This window comes from Grampus griseus (assembly GCF_964374135.1).
Source record: "Grampus griseus genome assembly, chromosome: 2".
In the NCBI taxonomy this organism is placed as follows: domain Eukaryota; kingdom Metazoa; phylum Chordata; class Mammalia; order Artiodactyla; family Delphinidae; genus Grampus; species Grampus griseus.
In genome coordinates, this window is record NC_139018.1 from 176925842 (window position 1) to 176949165 (window position 23324).

The 23324-nt window shown below is 37.2% G+C and overlaps 1 protein-coding gene across 1 annotated transcript; it reads left to right on the forward strand.

Moving 5' to 3' along the window:
• Positions 1–232: 232 nt before the first annotated feature.
• Positions 233–22417, forward strand: PTCHD3 (patched domain containing 3). The gene is given in 11 exon segments (XM_082648986.1): positions 233–898; positions 1980–2101; positions 18207–18352; positions 20765–21220; positions 21223–21302; positions 21306–21338; positions 21342–21485; positions 21489–21503; positions 21507–21559; positions 21561–21813; positions 21817–22417. Coding segments are annotated over 11 exon segments (2400 nt in total). The 5' UTR covers positions 233–247; the 3' UTR covers positions 22264–22417.
• Positions 22418–23324: the final 907 nt, after the last annotated feature.

Below are 23324 nucleotides of genomic sequence, written 5' to 3' on the forward strand. Positions count from 1 at the left end.
TGCAGAGCCCGAGCCGGAGCCGGTCTCGGCGTCGGGTCCGGGACAGGAGCTCGAGCTGGGCTGGGCTGCGGGGCAGCGCGCAGGGGCCCCGCCGGAGTCGCAGCCTCTGCCGGCGTCGGAGTCTGAGAACGGAGTGTCCGAGAGGCCCCGCTGCCACACCGACTGCCTGGAGGTGCCGCTCTCCCGGGCCTTCCGGCGGCTGGGATGGGAGGTGGGCTCGCACCCCTGGATCTTCTTTCTGCTGCCCATGGTTTTAACGGCCGTCCTCGGCGCTGGCCTGATTCACCTGCCCAAGGAAGAAGAAGACGTCGAGGAGCAGTACACCCCGATAGGGAGCCCCGCCAAGGCTGAGCGACGCTTCGTGCAGGGACATTTCACCGCCAACGACTCCAATCTCTTCTCCATCGCCAGGAAGAGCACCGGGGTCAATTATGCTTCCATTCTAGTGGTCTCCAACACCAACTCGCTGCTGGAACAAGAAATCTTATCAGAAATTAGCGAAGTGGACGACGCGGTTCAGGCTTTGACTGTGACACAGGCAAACGGAACCCAGATCCTCTACAATGAGGTGTACTCGAAGAACCAGGGCTACTGTGTACCCTTCCACCTACTCTTGTTCGCCTGGAAAACGAACAGTGTCCTCAACCTGAAAAACATCACCTTCCCCATCTACAGCCTAGCCGGCCAGGTCGTGTACCTGGCCAACATCCTTGGAGGAACTGTGTTAGGCAAGAGCATGGGACTGAGCCAGTTACTCCTGGAGGCCAAAGCCATGCGGCTGCAGTACTACCTGAAGACTGGCGAAGGAGAGGACAGCGAACGCAGCAAGGCGTGGCTGATCCACTTCCTGAACCAAGTTGGCAACCTTGAAAAGAGTCTGGCCTTGAAGAAGATCCAGGTACCTAGCGGCTGGGGCTTTACAGGGAGGCCAGGAGAAGGTGGGAGGGATAAGAAGACTTTTCCAACAGCACTCCCTAATTACTTGATGGAGCCCTTGACTTGAAGCTGGGTGTGTTCTGCTGTATTTGGTCCTTAATCCAACTTTCTTAACATAGCGCACTGAAGAATGCCACAAAAGAATCTAAAAGAGTGGATATATGCCTATGTATAACTGATTCACTTTGCTGTACACCTGAAACTAACACATAATTGTAAATCAACTATACAACAAAATTTTTTAAAAATAAAATAAAAAAGAGAGCTAAGACGTAAAAAAAAAAAAAAAAAAAAAAGCCAGAAATCTTAAATCCTTGGTAACATTTTGCTGAAAAACACAAATTGTACATCCTCAAGGTTGTTCTGTTCAGTACAGACATTGATCTTAAGGTTTAGTTTGGTTTTCTGGTCAAATTACTTTGAAATTTTTACTTTTAGTTAAAGTCTTTGCTGTTTCTGGGAGCCCCCTAAAATTTGTTTAGAGTTCAGTGGAATAAAAACAAAAATCTATAAGCAAAAGTTCCATGGTTTTGTTGAAAAAGGATGCTGAGCATTTTAAAAGTAAATTATAGCATAGTGCCAGGCACATGTTAGCTGTTCAGTAATTGCTGGGCTGGCAAACCTAATACTCTGAACAAAACTGGTGAAAGTGAGACACCTTCTGGAAAAAGCCTTTGAATACCCAGTCCTTAATGAAATGATATTTGTGCAGTTAAAATAGTAAAAGATAACAACCTAATAAAAATTTAGAAAAGCCAAAATGTCTATAGTTATCAATGATTTTTTTATATAAGATTCAGATTTCATATATTCAGGAGTTTTAAACTTTAGATTTTTGAAATAAACTTTGGAAAGCATGCCAGAGATTTGTGGGAAGAAGCAAATCTTTATTACCTTCTTTATTCTAAAATCATAATCCACATAGTTTGATTCTTTACTGAATTTTAATGTTTCAGTCAATAAGCTATAGTGTTTCAATATCATTTGTAACACACACAATATCGGAATTAAAAGTTACTTATCTGAGTATCGTTTTGTGGCAGATGGTCTACTTTACATCACTTTCTAGACAACTGGAATTTGAGCCAACTTCTATGACAGTGATCCCCTTGTTTCACTTGGCATACCTTCTAATCATATTATTTGCAATCACATCATGCTACAGATAAAAGAATTTTATTAGTTTTTTAAACACTAACTTTAAAAAAGATTTTATTGTGGTAATATATATGTATATAATGTATACACAATATATGTAACATAAAATGTACCATTTTAAAAACCATTAAAAAACAGTTATTTATTTAATTATTTGGCTATGCCAGGTCTTAGTTGAGGCACATGGGATCTTTATTTGCAGCATGTGGGCTCTTAGTTGTGGCATGCAGGCTCTTAGTTGTGGCATGCGGGATCTAGGTTCCTGACCAGGGATCCAACCTGGGCCCCGTGCACTGGGAGCATGGAGTCTTGACCACTGGACCACCAGGGAAGTCCCTAAAAACCATTTTTAAGTGTACAATTTAGTGGCATTAATTACATTCACACTGTTGTGCAACCATCACAACTATCTCTTTATAAATATGTTCCATCACCCCAAACAGAAACTGTAACCATTAAGCAATAACTCCCCATTGTCTCCCCCAAGTCTTGGTTACTTTTTAATCTACTTTCTGTTTCCATGATTTTGCCTATTGTAGAGATTTCATATAAGTGGAATCATACAATATTTGTCCTTTTGTGACTGGCTTATTTCACTTAGCATAATGTTTTCAAGGTTTATCCATGTTGTAGCATGAATTCCTTTTTATGGCTGAATAATATTCCATTTTATGTATATACCACATTTTATCTACTTACCTGTTTATGGGCCCTTGGAATATTTCCGTCTTCTGACTATAGTGAATAATGCTGCAATGAACGTTGGTGTACAAATCTCTGTTTGAACTTGTTTTCAATTCTTTTCAGCATATACCTAGGAGTAGAATTAGTGGGTTGTATGATAATTCTCTGGTTAGCTTTTTGAAGAACCACCAAACTATTTTTCACAGAAGCTACACCATTTTATATCCCACCAGCAATGTGTAGGTTTTCCAATTTCTCCACATCCTCACCAACACTTATTTTCTGTTTTATTGATTATAGCCATCCTTGTAGGTATAAAGTGACATCTCATTGTGGTTTTGATTTGCATTTCCCTAGTAACTAATGATGTTAAGTATCTTTTTTATGTGTTTACTGGTCATTTGTATATCTTCTTTGGAGAAATGTCTATTCAGGTCCTTTGCCCTTTTTTTTTTTTTTTTTTGTCTGTGCCACACAGCTTGCAGGATCTTAGTTTCCTGACCAGGGATTGAACTCAGGCCCTTGGCAGTGAGAGCGTGGAGTCCTAACCACTGGACTGCCAGGAAATTCCCACATTTGCCTATTTTTAATGAAATTGTTTGTCCTTTTGTTGTGTTGAGTCCTATTTTTGATGAGTACTTTATATATTTTAGATATTAAATCCTTATCAAGATATATGATTTGCAAATATTTTCTCCCACTCTGTAGATTATCTCTTTACTTTCTTGATAATGTCCTTTAATGCACAAAAGTTTTAATTTTGATGAAATTCAACGTATTTATTTTTCTTTTTGCTACTTGTGTTTTGGTGTTATATCTAAGAATCCATTGACAAGTCCAAGGTCATGCACATTTACCCTGTGTTTCCTTCAAGAGTTTTATGGTTTTAGCTCTGAAATTTAGGTGATTGCAATTTTTTTTTTTTTTTTTTTTTTTTTTTTTTTGCGGTATGCGGGCTTCCCACTGTTGTGGCCTCTCCCGTTGCGGAGCACAGGCTCCGGACGCGCAGGCTCAGCGGCCATGGCTCCCGGGCCCAGTCGCTCTGCGGCATGTGGGATCCTCCCGGACCGGGGCACGAACCCGCGTCCCCTGCATCGGCAGGCGAACCCTCAACAACTGCGCCACCAGGGAAGCCCTAATTGCAATTTTTAATTCATAGTTGTATGTGATGTGGAGTAGGGGTCCAACTTAATTCTTGTACATGTGGAAATTCAGTTGTCCAAGTACCATTTGTTGAAGAGACTCTTCTTTCCCAGTTGAATGGACTTGGCATCCTTGTCAAAAAACAATGGGCTGTAGATGTATGGGTTTATTTCCAGACACTCAGTTCTAGTCCATTGGTCTATATGTCAATCCATATACTAGTACCACTCTGTTTTAATTATTGTAGCTTTTTTATAAGTTTTGAAATCTGGAAATCTCAGCTGTCCATTTTTTTTTCATCTTAAGGTTATTTTGGATATCCAGGGCTCCTTGTGAATTTGAGTGTTGACCTTTCCATTTCTGGAAGAAAACGCCATTGGAATTTTGATAGAGATTGTGTTGAATCTGTAGATTGCTTAGGTGAGATTGTCATTTTGGCAATATTAAGTCTTCCTCCCCATGAACTAAGAATGTCTTTCCATTAATTTAGGTCTTCTTTAGTTTTCATCAATGTTTTGTAGTCTTCAGCATACACGTCTTTCACTTCTTTGGTTAAATGCATTCCTAAGTATTTCATTATTTAAAACACTAAATGGAATTACTTCTTTAAGTTCGTTTTGAGATTGTTCATTGTGCATGGATAGAAACCGCTGAATCCTGTGTGTTTATCTTATAACCTGCAGATTTACTGAATTTGTTTACTAACGTTAGTAGTTTTCTTGTGGAGTCTTTGGATTTTTCATATATATAATCATATAATCTGTGCAAAGAGATAGTTACAATTCTTCCTTTCCAATTTGAATTCCTTTTATTTCGATTTCTTGTCTAATTGCTCTGGCTAGCACTTACAGTACAATATTGAATATCATTGGTGAAAGTGGGCATCCTTATCTTGTTCCTGATCTTAGGTGGAAAGCTTTCCATTTTTCACCATTGAGTATGATGTTAGCTATGCAGTTTTCATTATTGACTTTATAACTTTGAGGAACTTTCCTTCCATTCCTTGTTTTCGAGTGTTTTTATCATGAGAAGATATTGGAATTTGTCAAATGCCTTTTCTGCATCTTTTGAGATGATCATGTGGTTTTTATCCTTTGTTCCATTAGTGTGGCGTATTACATTGATTGATTTTCCCATGTTGAACCACTCTTGCATTCCTGGGGTAAATCCCATATGGTCATGATGTATAATCCTTTCAATATGCTATTGAATTGTGTTTGCTAGAATTTTGTTGAGGATTTTTGTATCTATATTTATAAGAGGTATTATCTGTAGCTTTCTTGTGATACCTTTGTGTGGAATTGATATCAATGTAATGATGGCCTCATCATATGAGTTAGGAAGTGTTCCCTTCCTTTCAACTTTTTGGAAGGGTTTGAAAAGGATTGGTATTAATTCTTCTTTACATGTTTGGTAAAATTCACTAGTGAAGCCATCTGGTCCTGGACTTTTTTTGTTGGGAGGTTTTTGATTACTGATTCAATCCTTTTACTTGTTACATGTCTGTTGAAATGTTCTATTTCATCTTGAGTCAGTTTAGGTCTTTGTGTATTTCTAGGAATTTGTGCGTTTTATCTAGGTTATCCAGTTTGTTGGCATAAGTTGTTAATAGTAGTCTCTTATAATCCTTTACATTTCTGTAAGTTCAGTAGTAATGTCCTCACTTTCATATCTGATTTAGTTATTTGTATCTTTTTTATTTTCTCCTTAGTCACTCTAGATAAATGTTTGTCAATTTTGTTGATCTTTTTCAATAACCACTTTTGGTTTTGTTGGTTTTGTCTATTGTTTTTCTATTCTCAATTTCTATTCTCAATTTATCACTGTTCTAGTTTTGATTATTTTCTTCCTTCTGTTAGCTTTGTGTTAGGTTCTCTCTTCTTTTTCTGGTTCCACAAGATGTCTAAATCCACAAAGTGGTTTGAGATCTTTTCTCTTTTTTAATGTAGCTATAAATTTACCTCTGGGCACTGGTGTCACTACATCTCATAAGTTATGGTATTTTGTATGTTTGTTTTCATTTTCCTTATAAATTATCTGCCTAGATGTTTATCCATTATTGAAAGTGATGTATTGAATTTGCCAACTATTACTGTAGAGCTATATATTTCTCTCTACAATTCTGTTAATATTTGCTTCATATATTTTGGGTCTCTGTTTTGTGGTTAATTTATGTTTATAGTTGTTATATCTTCCTGATTCATTGACCTTTTTATCAATATATAGTGTCCCTCTGTCTCTTTTAACAGTTTTTGAAATAAAGTCCATTTCTGTCTGATATCAGTATAGCCACCCCTGATCTCTTTTGGTTACTATTCATATGGAGTATCTTTTTAAATCCTCTAACTTTCAATCTATTCATGTCTTTGGATATAAAGTGAGTCTCTTGTACACAGCATATAGTTGAATCATGCTGTTTTATCCATTCTGACAATATCTCCCTTTTGATTGGAAAGTTTAATTTATTTAGATTTAAAATAATCGCTGACAAGGAAGGACTTGCTCCTGCTGTTTTGCTGTTTGTATTCTGTATATATTATAGCTTATTGTTCTTCATTTCATCCACTTATGCCTCTTTTTTTTTTTTTTGGCCATGCTGCACAGCTTGTGGGATGTTTTCTTTAATACTCATCTTTTTTTTTTTTTAAATTTTATTTTTTTTTGCTGCTCCACGGCATGTGGGATCTTCCCGGACGGGGGCACGAACCCGTGTCCTCTGCATAGGCAGGCGGACTCTCAACCACTGCACCACCAGGGAAGCCCAGCTTGTGGGATCTTAATTCTCCGACCAGGGATTGAACCCAGGCCCAGGCAGTGAAAGCTCCAAGTCTTAACCACTGGACCAGTGAATTCCTGATTTATGCCTTCTTTTATGTTTAGTTTCTATTTTTCTAGTGAGCTGTTTTGATTCTTTTTTCATTTCCTTTTGTGATGGTTTTTAGAGACTTTCTTTGTGGTTACCATGGAGATTCATATAACATCTTAAATTTAAAATGATCTATATTAAATTAATACCTACTTAACTTTTAACTATGCTGCTTCTATACATCTCTGTCCTCCCTCCCTTATGTTGTTGTCATAAATTGTATGCACTATAACATAGATTTATAGTTATTTTTATGTCATTGTCTTTTAAATTCTGTAGGAAGTAAAAGGTAGAGTTACAAACCAAAAATACAATAATACTTGTTTTTGTATTTGCCCATGTATTTACCTTTACTGGAGATCTGTATTTCTTCATGACTTCGGTTACTTTTTCTTTTTCCTTCATTTCAATCTGAAGGAGTTCCTTCAGCATTTCTTATAAGACAGGCCTAGTGATAACAAATTCCCTCAGCTCTTCTTTATCTGTAAATGTCTTAATTTCTCCTTCATATTTGAAGGAGAGTTTTCTGGACACTGCCTTGAAGTTGATCGGTTTTTCTTTTAACACTTTCAATATCATCCATTGTCCCTTGGCCTCCATGGTTTCTGATGAGAAATCAACCTTGATACTTATTAAGTATCCTTTGTACGTGATCAGTTGCTTCTTTCTTGCTGCTTCCAAGACTGTCTTTGTCTTCATCTTTCAATAGTTTGATTATAATGTCTCTTGGTGTGGATCATTTTGAGTTTATCCTACTTGGAATTTGTTAAGTTTCTTGGATTTGTAGCTTCATGTCTTCTATCAAATTTGGGAAGTTTTCAGTCATTTTTCTTTAAATAGTCTTTCTGCCTTTTTTCCCCTCTCTTCTTTTTCAGGGACACCCATTATATGTATGTGGGTTTGCTTGCTGGAATCTAACAGGTCAGTGAGGTACTTTTCACTTCTTATTTCTTTCAGCCTCTCAGACTCAGTAATTTCAATTGACCTATCTTCAAGTTCACTGGTTCTTTATTATGCCTGCTAAATCTGTTATTGAACATCTCTAGTGTTTTGTTTTTTATTTCAGTTGTACTTTTCAGCTCTAGAATTTTAGTTCCTTTTAAGTTTTTTTTCTATCTCTTTATTTAAATGATCACTTTGTTCATACATTATTTTCCTTATATCCTTGTCAGTGCTCACCTTTAGTTCTCTAAGCTTATTTAGGACAGCATTTTATAGTCTTTATCTACTAGGTCCTGTCTCTGTCTTTCCTGTCAATTTATTTTGTTCCTTTGCCTGATCAATACTTTCCTATTTATTTGTTTGCCTTGGGATTTTGTTGTTGTTGTTGTTGTTGAAAACTTGGCATTTGACTATTATAATGTGGTAACTGGAAATCAGATTTCCTACCTCCCCAGGGTTTCCTGATGTTTGTTTGCTTGTTTGTTTAATACTGTAGTAGTTGATCTTCTTAGTGACTTTCCCAAACTATTATTGCAAAGATTGTATTCCTTGTTTATGTTGTCACTGAAGTCCCGTTCCTTAGCTTGTGTTCAGCTAGTGTTTTGACAGAAATTTCCTTGCATTCCAGGAGCTCTCGCAGTCTTTTCAAAATGGTTGTGTGCCTGGACTCTCCTTCAGCACTTACCCAGGGTTATGCCATGACTGGGGATTAGCCATAGGTGAAAAGCTTAGTGTCTTAAGTCCTTTTTGAGCATTATATCTTGCCCTGGGTGACTTTCTAAATTCCCCAGTATATACAGGCACTTGTGAATATTCTAAACTCCCAGAGAAATGCTCCCCAGCTTCTGCCTTAGGCAGTCTTTTGTATGTTTGGGCTGTAATCTTTTGCCCTATGCATGTGAAGTTTGTTTATTCAGTTTGTGGTGTTTCCACCTTTCTCAACCTGAGTTTTGTGTTAGACAAAACAGAGGAGTGCCTTGCATCAGTCCTTCAGGTAGTCCCTAGGCAGTTTAGAACTGATATATAAAATATTACGTGAATAAGGTCTGCTCTGCTCCTTCCAGAAATAAGGACATAGTCCCACACTGGTAACATGGGCCGTTGATGCTTTAAGACTGCTGTTGCTTTAAGACTTAGCTTTAAGACTCTTGTCACTTTAAGACTATGACCAGTTTAACACATCTGCCACTTTATTGTCACTGCCACTTTAAAACTTCTATCCCACCAGAGAGGGAGGTGAAGTAGGGCATATAAACTCACTACAAACTTTCCTACTGTTTTAAAGGCCCCCTGCCTTTTTTTTTTTCCAGCCCTCTGTAAACTTTTGACTGTTTTCCAGAGATCACAGAGTTGGTTCTGACAACTTCTGCTTGTTTTTCTATGTATCGGTTGGGAGGCAAGAAGTGGAAAATTCTTACTCTACATTTTTCTGATGTCTAGCAGTAAACTCTTATTTTTTAAACCTAATGACTTAAAACAAATTTTGCCCATTAGCAATAGTATGCAATCAAATGGAATAGTAACAAGAACTTTTGGCTGGTTTTGTTTGTTTCGTATATGTTTATTACCTTACATGTTTGCCAGTTATGATTAGTTGTGTCATTTGGAGGCAGATATGCTGATAGAGCTAAGAAACAAGTCTTTATTTCTATTATAAATTTGAACTAGTACTTTTAACTATACAAAAAAGTAAGCTCTAATTTAATTGACACGGGCATCTCCATTGTTCTGGTGTGGAGTTTACTTTGTTAAGCACTTGTTATCTAGGCATTAGGGTTAGTTTGAGCTCTTATGGCCGGAAAGCTAAAATATGAAAAATATAAGCCAAAAACAAAGTAGAATTTAGATGTAGAAAGAACGTCACAAATAATATTATTCTAATGATTCTCACATCAGAGTCACAGAGAGAGCCCTAAAACCACATATTCTGAGGCCCTGCCCTATTGAATCAAGTATCTGGAGGCTAAGTCTGAAAATCTATATTTCAAAAATTTCTCCAACTTATTCTCATAAGTACATAAGTTTGGGGGAAAATGATATAATTTAACTCTCTAGTTTAAGGTGGAGAAAGATGTGAGGCTCCAATAGGTAAAGGGACGTAACCACACCGGGTGCATCTGTAGAGTCAGTAAGCTAATTTATTACTTTGTTATTCTGGAGAGGAAGATCACATCCCTTAGAAAATAAAGAAATGAAAAAAGAAGGAAGGAAGAAAAAAGGAGAAGAAGGGAAAGAAGGAAGGGAGGAAGGGAGGGAGGGGGGAGGAAAGAAAGCAAAATTCAGCCGTGTTAAAGTTAGTAGGATAAATAATTTTTTAAATCAGTACGGAATCTATAAGGTACCAAGAACTAGTTTGACAAAAGTCTTCTACTGGATAGTTGGTTCTGAATATACAAAGTTATGTCAATTCTTGCTTATCTGTAGCAAATAATTGTGAACAGTAATGCAGAAAATCTTATATTGAAGGCAATTAGAAAATGACTTACATTTGTCTTTGAAGACTTTTTATGCTTATATAACCAACATATTGGACACACAGGACACATGAGGTGTAAACATAAAGCAACTTTATTTTCATCTCCCTCTGTTCCCTTTAAGTTTTGTAGGTAGAGCAAGTTCTTCCTCTGCCCCATAAAAACTGAGGCAGGCCCTGTGACTTTCGTTGTCATTCTTAGGTAAGACAGAGTCCTCCAATCAGAATTAAAACGTCCATGTCCATGTAATAAACAAAAAGTGGTAACTTGATTTGAAGCTGAGGTTTCCCCCTCTCTTAGCTGGAGCACACTGCATGGGAAAGCCTTTTATGGGGAAAAAAGGGCTTCCCTGCCCTCTTCTATCACTTCTTATCTTGCTGTACTAGTTCCTGGGTTGGAACATGCCCAAGGAGAAGAGGAAAGGGAAGAGGAAGATTCTCAAGCCATACATGCTGAGTGATGGTCTAATAGATGCTTTTTCTGGGTTTGAATATACAACTGATTTTCCTGTGAGAGCTTTTGTAAGTTCCTTGACATCTCTCACTCCCAGTTCTCTGTTATCACTGAGAATCTTATCTCTGTTCTGGGTGGGGCCTCCTAGACAGTCCCTAAGATATCCCCATCCTGCCTGTCTCACACACTTATATATGAAAGTTATTCCTTGCCTACATGCATTTACCTCATACAGAACCATTATTCAAACACATTTTGTGGTTCCATATTTACTGTCTTGCAGTGAAGTCATTTAAACAGTAGTAAGACTTTCTCAAAAGGTATACTCCAAATTGAACTTCATTCTATAGTAAGTACTGGTATGTTGAGCTTCCAGACTATTTCAAAATTGTCTGACATTTTGGAAATGACAAAACTTACACCAAATGTGAGATCAATTTCAGAAAAAAATCCGGAGAATCTTTCGGATTCAAATACACTGTAAACTATTCTTTAGTCTTGATAGACATCATTATCTTTCAAGGAAGATGTGGATCCCTCACCAAGCGTATACATAGATTGTATTCTAAGTGGGATGATTTCTAATTTAGCCTCCCCTTAAATGAATAGAAAATTCAGAAAATTGGCCATTTTGCTGCCAGTGATGCCTAACTGCCTGAGCATTGGAATCATATGAAGACATTTTTAGACACTTGGATTCTGCAGCTTCTCTACACACCTATAGATCAGAATCTGCAGAGCTGTGTTCCAGGACTGTAGGAATCTAGAGTTCTAAGACTCTCCTAAGTCATTCTGATAAACTGCTTAACCAAGGTCCTTCTTGGGGACTAGAAAATCTGCAAGTGTGTTCACCAAACAGTGCTCTACATTCACATCTTCCCTCCATTGCCTATTGAACATTAAAATAAAGGTCATTTAGAAAAAGTCAACACAGCAACTAGTCAAAGTCAAGTCACTCTAGCCAATAACATACCTCACTCCCCCATCCTCTGAAAAATTTACACCAACAAAATCCAGAAACCTGAAAGAGGGAATGGGGATAAACATGTCACATGTAGCTTTTATCCTCATTAATCTTTCTGATTTCACAGTTCATCTGTGTTACTTTCTTATCTTAAACTCCTATGAACCAGTATTGTTACTTTAAGAAGTGTTTGTTATAATCAAAGTTTGTCATAACGAAGACATTTACTTTTGCTCTGGAGTGAGACTGTGTGAGTGTGTGTGTGTGTGTTGTGTGTGTGTATTTTTGGGCCCTGAGTTTAACTGACAACATCAGCAGTTTGAGAAAAAGTGAGATACAGGCACAGTGTAGGTTCTTTTTTTTTTTTTTTTTTTTGGTAGTAATAAGAAAGTTTAGCTATTTTAATGTGGTCCTGCCTGAATAAGGTCTTTAGTTATATTCTTGCTGTTTTGGAATCAGTAGCTCCATTGGCTTAGTTGACTCTCCCAGTTTTCAAACCAGACTTAGTTTCTCTCTCCTGCTAAAAATATCTAGAGGCAGGTATCAGTCATTTGTTTTGGAGCAGTTAGCAAATGAGTAAAGTAGAAAACCAGAGGCTGTTGTCAGTATTTTAAAATGTAAAGTCATGAGTATTGGGAGGAAAAGTGTTAAACCCATTCCTTAATTGCTGTGTATGTATTCCCATTTCTGTTGGTCCAACCAAGAAACAGGCATAGCTTGTGTTACTCAAAATGGAGTACATATCACATATTTTTTGCAATTAGTAGCCACTTCTCTAGAGCCCACTTCTCCATCAGAGGAGAGTATGAAAATCTTTTAGAAGGAGGCTTTACTTTTTTTTTTAATTTTTATTTTTTTTAAACAGCAGGTTCTTATTAGTCATCAGTTTTACACACATCAGTGTATACATGTCAGTCCCAATCTCCCAATTCATCACACCACCACCACCACCACCCCACTGCTTTCTCCCCTTGGTGTCCATACGTTTGTTCTCTACATTTGTGTCTCTATTTCTGCCCTGCAAACTGGATCATCTGTACCATTTTTCTAGGTTCCACATATATGCATTAATATACGGTGTTTATTTTTCTCTTTCTGACTTACTTCACTCTGTATGCCAGTCTCTAGGTCCATCCACATCTCTACAAATGACTTGATTTCATTCTTTTTATGGCTGAGTAATATTCCAATGTATATGTGTACCACATCTTCTTTATCCATTCATCTGTTGATAGGCATTTAGGTTGCTTCCGTGACCTGGCTATTGTAAATAGTGCTGCAATGAACATTGCGGTGCATGTGTCATTTCGAATTGTAGTTTTCTCTGGGTATATGCCCAGTAGTGGGATTGCTGGATCATATGGTAATTCTATTTTTAGTTTTTTAAGGAACCTCCACACTGTTCTCCATAGTGGCTGTATCAGTTTACATTCCCACCAACAGTGCAAGAGGGTTCCCTTTTCTCCACACCCTCTCCAACATATGTTGTTTGTAGATTTTCTGATGACGCCCATTCTAACTGGTGTGAGGTGATACCTCATTGTAGTTTTGAGTTGTATTTCTCTAATAATTAGTGATGTTGAGCAGCTTTTCATGTGCCTCTTGGCCATCTGTATGTCTTCTTGGGAGAAATGTCTATTTAGGTCTTCTGCCCATTTTTGGATTGGGTGGTTTGTTTCTTTAGTATCGAGCTGCATGAGCTGTTTATATATTTTGGAGATTAATCCTTTGTCCGTTGATTCGTTTGTGAATATTTTCTCCCATTCTGAGGGTTGTCTTTTCGTCTTGTTTATGGTTTCCTTTGCTGTGCAAAAGCTTTTAAGTTTCATTAGGTCCCATTTGTTTATTTTTATTTTTATTTCCATTTCTCTAGGAGGTGGGTCAAAAAGGATCTTGCTTTGATTTATGTCATAGAGTGTTCTGACTTTGTTTTCCTCTAAGAGTTTGATAGTGTCTGGCCTTACATCTAGGTCTTTAATCCATTTTGAGCTTATTTTTGTATGTGGTGTTAGGGAGTGATCTAATCTCATACTTTTAAATGTACCTGTCCAGTTTTCCCAGCACCACTTATTGAAGAGGCTGTCCTTTCTCCACTGTACATTCCTGCCTCCGTTATCAAAGATAAGGTGACTGTATGTGTGTGGGTTTATCTCTGGGCTTTCTATCCTGTTCCATTGATCTATCTTTCTGTTTTTGTGCCAGTACCATATTGTCTTGATTACTGTAGCTTTGTAGTATAGTCTGAAGTCTGAGAGCCTGATACCTCCAGCCTCGTTTTTTTCCCTCAAGATTGCTTTGGCTATTTGGGGTCTTTTGTGTCTCCATACAAATTTTAAGATTTTTTGTTCTAGTTCTGTAAAAATTGCCATTGGTAATTTGATAGGGATTGCATTGAATCTGTAGATCGCTTTGGGTAGTAGAGTCATTTTCAGTATATTGATTCTTCCAATCCAAGAACATGGCATATCTCTCCATCTGTTTGTTTTATCTTTAATTTCTTTATCAGTGTCTTATAGTTTTCTGCATACCAGTCTTTTGTCTCCCTAGGTAGGTTTATTCCTAGGTATTTTATTCTTTTTGTTGCATTGGTAAATGGGAGTGTTTCCTTAATTTCTCTTTCAGATTTTTCATCATTAGTGTATAGGAATGCAATAGATTTCTGTGCATTAATTTTGTATCCTGCAACTTTACCAAATTCATTGCTTAGCTCTAGTAATTTTCTGGTGGCATCTTTAGGATTCTCTATGTATAGTATAATGTCATCTGCAAACAGTGAGAGTTTCACTTCTTCTTTTCCAATTTGTATTCCTTTTATTTCTTTTTCTTCTTTGATTGCTGTGGCTAGGACTTCCAAAACTATGTTGAATAATAGTGGTGAGAGTGGACATCCTTGTCTTGCTCCTGATCTTAGAGGAAATGCTTTCAGTTTTTCACCATTGAGAATGATGTTTGCTGTGGCCTTTATCATGTTGAGGTAGGTTCCCTCTATGCCAACTTTCTGGAGAGTTTTTATCATAAATGGGTGTTGGATTTTGTCAAAAGATTTTTCTGCATCTATTGAGATGATCATATGATTTTTCTTCTTCAATTTGTTAATATGGTGTATCACATTGATTGATTTGCATATATTGAAGAATCCTTGCATCCCTGGGATAAATCCCACTTGATCATGGTGTATGCTCCTTTTAATGTGTTGTTGGATTCTGTTTGCGAGTATTTTGTTGAGGATTTTTGCATCTATATTCATCTGTGATATTGGCCTGTAATTTTCTTTTTTTGTAGTATCTTTGTCTGGTTTTGGTATCAGGGTGATGGTGGCCTCATAGAATGAGTTTGGGAGTGTTCCTTCCTCTGCAATTTTTTGGAAGAGTTTGAGAAGGATGGGTGTTAGCTCTTCTCTAAATGTTTGATACAATTCACCTGTAAAGCCATCTGGTCCTGTACTTTTGTTTGTTGGAAGATTTTTTTTTTTTTTTTTTTTTGCAGTACACGGACCTCTCACTGTTGTGGCCTCTCCCGTTGTGGAGCACAGGCTCCGGACGCGCAGGCTCAGCGGCCATGGCTCACGGGCCCAGCTGCTCCGTGGCATGTGGGATCTTCCTAGACCGGGGCATGAACCCATGTCCCCTGCATCGGCAGGCGGACTCTCAACCACTGCGCCACCAGGGAAGCCCCTGTTGGAAGGTTTTTAATCACAGTTTCAATTTCATTACTTGTGATTGGTCTGTTCATATTTTCTATTTGTTCCTGGTTCAGTCTTGGAAGGTTATACCTTTCTAAGAATTTGTCCATTTCTTCCAGGTTGTCCATTTTATTGACATAGAGTTGCTTGTAGTAGTCTCTTAGGATGCTTTGTATTTCTGCAGTGTCTGTTGTAACTTCTCCTTTTTCATTTCTAATTTTATTGATTTGAGTCCTCTCCCTCTTTTTCTTGATGAGTCTGGCTAATGGTTTATCAATTTTATTTACCTTCTCAAAGAACCAGCTTTTAGTTTTATTGATCCTTGCTATTGTTTTCTTTGTTTCTATTTCATTTATTTCTGCTCTGATCTTTATGATTTCTTTCCTTCTGCTAACTTTGGGTTTTGTTTGTTCTTCTTTCTCTAGTTCCTTTATGTGTAAGGTTAGATTATTTGAGATTTTTCTTATTTCTTGAGGTAGGCTTGCATAGGTATAAACTTCCCTCTTAGAACTGCTTTTGCTGTATCCCATAGCTTTTGGATTGTCATGTTTTAATTGTCATTTGTGTCTAGGTATTTTTTGATTTCTTCAGTGATCTCTTGGTTATTTAGTAACATAGTGTTTAGCCTCCATGCATTTGTGTTTTTTACATTTTTCCCCTGTAATTCATTTCTAATCTCATAGCATTGTGGTCAGAAAAGATGCTTGATGTGATTTCAATTTCCTTAAATTTACTGAGACTTGATTTGTGACCCAAGATGTGATCTATCCTGGAGAGTGTTCCGTGCACACTTGAGAAGAAAGTGTAATCTGATGTTTTTGGATGGAATGTCCTATAAATATCAATTAAATCTATCTGGTCTGTTGTGTCATTTAAAGCTTGTGTTTCCTTATTAATTTTCATCTTGGATGATATGTCCATTGGTGTAAGTGAGGTGTTAAAGTCCCCCACTATTATTGTGTTAGTGTCGATATCTTCTTTTAGAGCTGTTAACAGGTGCCTTATGCATTGAGGTGCTCCTATGTTGGGTGCATATATATTTATAATTGTTATATCTTCTTCTTGGATTGATCCCTTGATCATTATGTAGTGTCCTTCCTTGTCTCTTGTAACAGTCTTTATTTTAAAGTCTATTTTATCTGATATGCATATTGCTACTCCAGCTTTCTTTTGATTTCCATTTGCATGGACTATCTTTTTCCATCCCCTCACTTTCAGTCTGTGTGTGTCCCTAGGTCTGAAGTGGGTCTCTTGTCGACAGCATGTATATGGGTCTTGTTTTTGTATCCGTTCAGCCAGTCTGTGTCTTTTGGTTGGAGCATTTAATCCATTGACGTTTAAGGTAATTATCGATATGTATATTCCTATTAACATTTTCTTAATTGTTTTGGGTTTGTTATTGTAGGTCTTTTCCTTCTCTTGTGTTTCCTGCCTAGAGAAGTTCCTTTAGCATTTGTTATAAAGCTGGTTTGGTGGTGCTGAATTCTTTTAACTTTTGCTTGTGTGTAAAGGTTTTAATTTTCCATCGAATCTGAATGAGATCCTTGCTGGGTAGAGTCATCTTGGCTGTAGATTCTTCCCTTTCATCACTTTAAGTATATCATGCCACTCCATTCTGGCTTGTAGAGTTTCTGCTGAGAAATCAGCTGTTAACCTTATGGGAGTTCCCTTGTATATTATTTGTCATTTTTCCCTTGCTGCTTTCAATAATTTTTCTTTGTCTTTAATTTTTGCCAATTTGATTAGTATGTGTCTCACAGTGTTTCTCCTTGGGTTTATCCTGTATGGGACTTGCTGCACTTCCTGGACTTGGGTGGTATTTCATTTCCCATGTTAGGGAAGTTTTCGAGTATAATCCCTTCAAATATTTTCTTGAGTCGTTTCTCTCTCTCTTCTCCTTCTGGGACCCTTATAATGCGAATGTTGTTGCGTTTAATGTTTTCCCAAAGGTCTCTTAAGCTGTCTTCATTTCTTTTCATTTTTTTCTTTATTCTGTTCTGTGGCAGTGAATTCCACCATTCTGTCTTCCAGGTCACTTATCCGTTCTTCTGCCTCAGTTATTCTGCTATTGATTCCTTCTGGTGTAGTTTTCATTTCAGTTATTGTATTGTTCATCTCTGTTTGTTTGTTGTTTAATTATTCTAGGTCTTTGTTAAACATTTCTTGCATCTTCTTGATGTTTGCCTCCGTTGTTTTTCCAAGGTCCTGGATCATCTTCACTATCACTATTCTGAATTCTTTTTCTGGAAGGTTGCCTACCCCCACTTCATTTAGTTGTTTTTCTGGGGTTTTATCTTGTTCCTTCATCTGGTACATAGCCCTCTGCCTTTTCATCTTGTCTATCTTTCTGTGAATGTGGTTTTTGTTCCACAGGCTGTAGTTCTTTTTGCTTCTAGAAGGAGGCTTTCATACTTTTTGTTAGCCAGATACATATTGAACCAGCTTTGAAATACAGGAGCTATTTAGGATCATGTTTAGGGCTAACTGGAGTCACAGGTGGGTGAGAAGACAACTGGATATAGGTACTTCCATTTGCTGTTGCGTTCCATTCACACTCCTTTGAAGATCAGAGTGGAATTAACCATCTGCAGTGTCTTAGTATATCTTTGTGGTCCTGAAATGCCAGTCAGTGGATTTGTGCTTGGCTAGATGTGTAAGAATCAACCAGTATAGTTTGATAAAAGTACAGATTCCCAAATTTTCTGTCTCCAAACTCCCTTTTTTTTTTTTTCAGCTGGTCTGGGCTAGTGCCTGGAAATTAAACTTCTCCAGCAGACAGGTATGAGAATTATTGCCCAAGAGGGCTCTGTATAGGTGTCCAATTCAAGAATGTTATGAATTGCTGGAATTTCAGTATGGAAGCTACCACTACAAGTTCCATGATTTTTCCCTCCAAATTTACAGGTGTGATTGTATACGAAACAAAATGTGGGTTGCAGCCTTTGGAGTGATTTCTGCTGCCTTGGCAGTGGTGAGTGGCTTTGGCCTGATGTTGTACATTGGGGTGCCATTTGTGATCCTAGTTGCAAATTCACCATTTCTTATTCTAGGTGAGGCTGCACATTGTGTGTGTGGGGGTGTGGGGTGGATAATGGAAGGGGATTGTGTTACATTAAGCAGAATAAGTATATTTAGGTGGCTCTACAGGTCCAAAATGGGGCATCAGGAAAGAAGAAAATCAGATGGAATTCTGAGTCTTTAGAGTTAGAAAAATCTAGTACCCCAAATGGAAAAACACAGACCAGGGACATGAACAGGCAGTACACACACACACACACACACACACACACACACATACACACACACACACACAAACACACAAAATCCAAAATACTAGTCACTGAAAATATAAGAAAAAATATTTGACCTTTCAGTAAATCAAGGGATACAAGTTAAAACAAAAGTGAGACACCTTTGTTTTCTTTTCTTATTAATGAATATTAGCAAGATTAAAGGTTTGGGGAATGTTGTATGCAAATGAACACTCATGTTCTGCTGGGGGAAGTTTGTAAATTGGTGCACTTTTAAAATACAACTTTGCAACAGATCAAAAGAGTTAAAAATTTAAAAGGGAATACCTTTGACCTGCCAACTCCACTTCTAGGAGTTTGTCCTAATTATTGGACAAGTGCTCACAAAGTAGAACGTGTATTTCATTTCAGTGTGATTTAGAATAGGAAAAAACAAGAACAACCTAATCCCATATCGACATGGGATCGGTCCACTCAAACATAGCATATTAAAGTTTTGGAATCCTATTCACTCTTTAAAAAGAGGTAGATATAAAGTGTTAAATGAAAAATGCTAGCTATGAAACAAGATGTTTAAAATAGATATACAAATATATGTGTATATTTGTATAGAGCAAATTCTGGATGGCTATACTTAAAATATTAGCAAGGATTATCCCCGAAGGGTGGAATTACAGTTGTTTAAATTTTTTCTTTGCATTTTCCTGTACTTTCAGGATTTATTTTACAATAAGCATGAGAAGATAAATATGTTTATATTTTGGAAAGTAGGCAACTTGGAAGAAATAATATTTGATTTCTTAGGGGAGACAGTGGAGGAAACCTTCCTAGTACACACTCACACTTAAAATATAAGAAAGCTCTCAGTGTTCCCACAGTCATACATAACTATAGTTAAAATCTATGCAACCGATTTAATATAAAGCATCTTCATACTGTCTGTGTATACATTGAAGTATGAGTGTAGGGGTGTGTGTGTGTATGAGTGTGTGTGTGGGGGGGTTGTGATTTCAGTAACTCAAGAAATATACGAGGACAATTTTTGAACAAGGTTCTATAAAGAAAAAACTGGTTTTTAAATACCTAATAAATATCAATGAGTTTATTCGTCGTCCTTAGTACCTCTGATTCTTCCCTTTTGTTCAGCTGAATACAACTGAAATCCACAAAGCTGGCAGCAGGGGGAGTGTCGGGATGCAGTTTATGACACACTACGTAAACCTGTGTCAGTGTAGGCCCTCGTACCGCATGTTAGTTCCAAGTACTGATTTTGTATCAATGTACACAGAAACAGAGGTGTACATGAATGAAAGCAGTAGAAAGCTTGAGGCAGACGAAATTTGTCTGCAACATGCTCATGCTGTCCTTTGTAATCCCATTTCTTCTCTGTGGTCCTCCTCTCCTAGCCTTCATTGATGGTTTCAAAGTCCTCAGATGTTCTCCTGTCCTCTTTATTCCAAACCAATCAGGAAACGTCATTGTGGAAAAGACTGATTACCTTAGTAGGCATTTAATATGTAAAGGATTCTTAATATTTACTTTGGTGCATATTTCTGATCTCAAGAGAGCCTGCATTTTATTGTGATAATGCCTTAACCTGGGCAAGTGAAGTTTGAATGATAGCCTTCTGGGTATCAAAAACAGACTAGCAGGAAAACTGCATTTGTGTGTGTGTGTGTGTGTGTGTGTGTGTGTGTGTGTGTCTATAAACTATGGGGTGCCTCTACAATCAGCACATTGATAGCTAGATGCTAACTGTAGAACAGATAAATCCAGCTCATATTTTAAGCAACAGTATGTTGGCTCAACATTAGTGCACTAGAATAAAATGGTTTATGGGAGAAAATGGTCTCTCAAGTATTCTAATGGAGTCAAGGATACATTGCTAAACCCACTTCACCTAACACCCAGCAGCCAGGTTTCCTGACTCATCATTGAAACACCCTAAATGATGACTAGGAGTAGAGTATCCTGTGCTCTGTGCAAATAGGAGTACGTGCAAAGCACAGAGCTACTACAGAGCAAGGAGCGATAAGTTCTGTTGTGGATTCAGAGGCAACCAGAGAAAGCATCACAGAAAGAAGTATCAAAACACAGATTGAGGAAGATAAATAAGACCTTAAGAGATGGACAAAGAAATGGTGTGAACTGATCTGTTTAACGTTTAATGGATGTTCATATGTATGAAGATTCTGTTTCTTTTTTTAACAGGCGTTGGGGTCGATGACATGTTTATCATGATTTCTGCCTGGCAGAAGACCAACCTCATGGATAGCATAAAAGAACGGATGTCCAATGTCTATTCAAAAGTGGCAGTGTCCATTACAATCACCACCATCACCAACATCCTGGCCTTCTATACAGGAATTATGACCTCTTTCAGGTCCGTACAATACTTCTGCATCTATACAGGAACAACCCTTCTCTTTTGTTATTTTTATAACATCACCTGTTTTGGAGCATTTATGGCCCTGGATGGTAATAGAGAAGTAGTTTGTCTATGCTGGTTGAAGAAACCAGAAACTCCTGACCAAAAATGTTCCTCGTTAAAAAAGCCCTGCGGCCTCCCATGTAATTCTCTCCGAGACAAACGTAAAGCTGATATCCGCCCAGTGAATTTGTTCTTTAGAGACTATTTTGGTCCTTTTCTCACAAGCACTGAGTCCAAGTTTTTGTAGTGCTTATATACATTTTGTACATCATAAGTAGTATATGTGGGTGTTTCCAAGTGCGGAAAGGTTTAGACCTCTGAAATTCGGCAAGCGATGACTCCTGCATCGCACCGTAGTTTAATGTAGAAGAAGAACATTTTTCGACTTGTGGCCCCAGCGTGATGCTCATCGTTACTGACGCTCTGGACTGTTGGGAAGGAGATGCTAGGCAAAAATTGGAAGAATGTCTTGTAGATTTTGAAAACAGTGACTATGTAGATTAAAATCTTACAGAGTTTTGATTACGAGAATATGTGAAATATATGGAAAACCACCATCACGATGTAAATGATAACTTTTGTAAAAAATATTCCCAATTTTGTAATAGATTCTCCACTTTTTATGTATGATATTAACATTACATCATCACAGGAAATCATCTGTTCCCGGGCCTTCATTCAGACCATGGGTGTTTCTTCTTCAACCAATAAGAAGCTGATGTTACTCCAGTTCCGAGACATGGCCGAAAAGTGTGAAATTCCCCTAATGGTGTATAACCAGGCGTTCATATATTTTGATCAGTATTCTGCAATAGTAGAAAACACTGTTTGAAATGTAATTGTTGCCTCAACACCTATGTTCATTGTTTCCTTACTGTTAATCCCTCACCTGCTGTGTTCTTTGTGGGTAACTTTTGCTATCGCTTCTGTGATTTTGGGAGTAACGGGTTTCATGGCATTCTGGAACATCAATCTTGATTCCATAGCCATGATTAATCTTGTCATTTGTATAGGGTTTTCTTTTGATTTTTCTGCCCACATTTCCTATGTATTTGTTTCCAGTTCAAAGCCCTCAGTAAACCAAAAAACCATCGAGGCATTGTATCTGCTAGGCTACCCTGTGTTGCAAAGTGCAATTTCAACAATAATAGGAGTGTGTGTCTTATCTGCAGCTAAAGCATACATCTTCAGGACATTTTTTAAGATTATGTTTCTTGTTATGGTATTTGGAGTTGCTCATGGCCTAATTTTTATTCCGGTATTCTTAACCTTTTTTTGAAAGTTTGACTAGTCACTAACCAATCAAAGACCAATTATAGAATTCCTGATTGCCCCAATCCAATCTGATAAAAATGTGCTATTAAGAATAGTCAATAAACTAAAAACAAAGGGATGTTTCCTTGGTGTGGAGATCCCATTTTAAAATGTTATTTAAAATATCCTGAGAAAAATTAATTAGTCTTACATTAAAATATCTTTGCTAAATTAGGAAGTGTTGTCATCTTTATTATGGTCTATACAATCAAGCATAAGTATAACTTTCCAGTTATTTTTTCCTTTTATTTCATCATTAGTAGTTTATGCCTGGAATTCAGATATTTTATGTATTATGCTATAAATGGAATATTATTTTCATTGTACTTCCCATATGCATTATTAGGTAAAAGTGCAACTGATTATTATTTATTCTCCTAGTCTGGGGTTTTTCTATGCATGTTCTTAGTGCTGTATTTTGCTGAACTGAAGTTTTTTTTTTTTTTTTACATATGCAAAAGTTTATTAGTTGGAATACTGGCATTAGGTGCAATAACAAAACATTAGAAATAATCTGGATATACATTCACAGGAGACTGGCTGAATAAACTATGGTATTTAACACAATGGAGTACTATAAAACTGTTAAAAAGGGTATTTTAAACAGATATGAAGTGACTTCTAGATATATTGTTAGTCAAACAAAGGACAAAAAACCCACTTCTGTATAAAGAAAGGAAGGGAAATTACATATGTGAGTGGGTACACCTATTTACATACACAGGTGTTTATCATAAAACAAATTAAATCAACAAAGATGGGGAAAAACTTTAAATGTAAATGCAAATAGACACAAATGAACCTAACTTTATTTCAAATACATTACAAAAACACATAGAAAGTAAAAATACATCTTCACTATGTTCTATGTCTTAACAGTTAAATATGCATTTCATTATTATTGTTCCATGTATCTGTCATTGATGTTACACATACTAATTTGGATACGCAAAATGTTTCATGATCTAAAAAAGAGATTCTTTTGAGTGCCACAGAGACCCTAGGAAGTATTCAGGGAATGTTTTA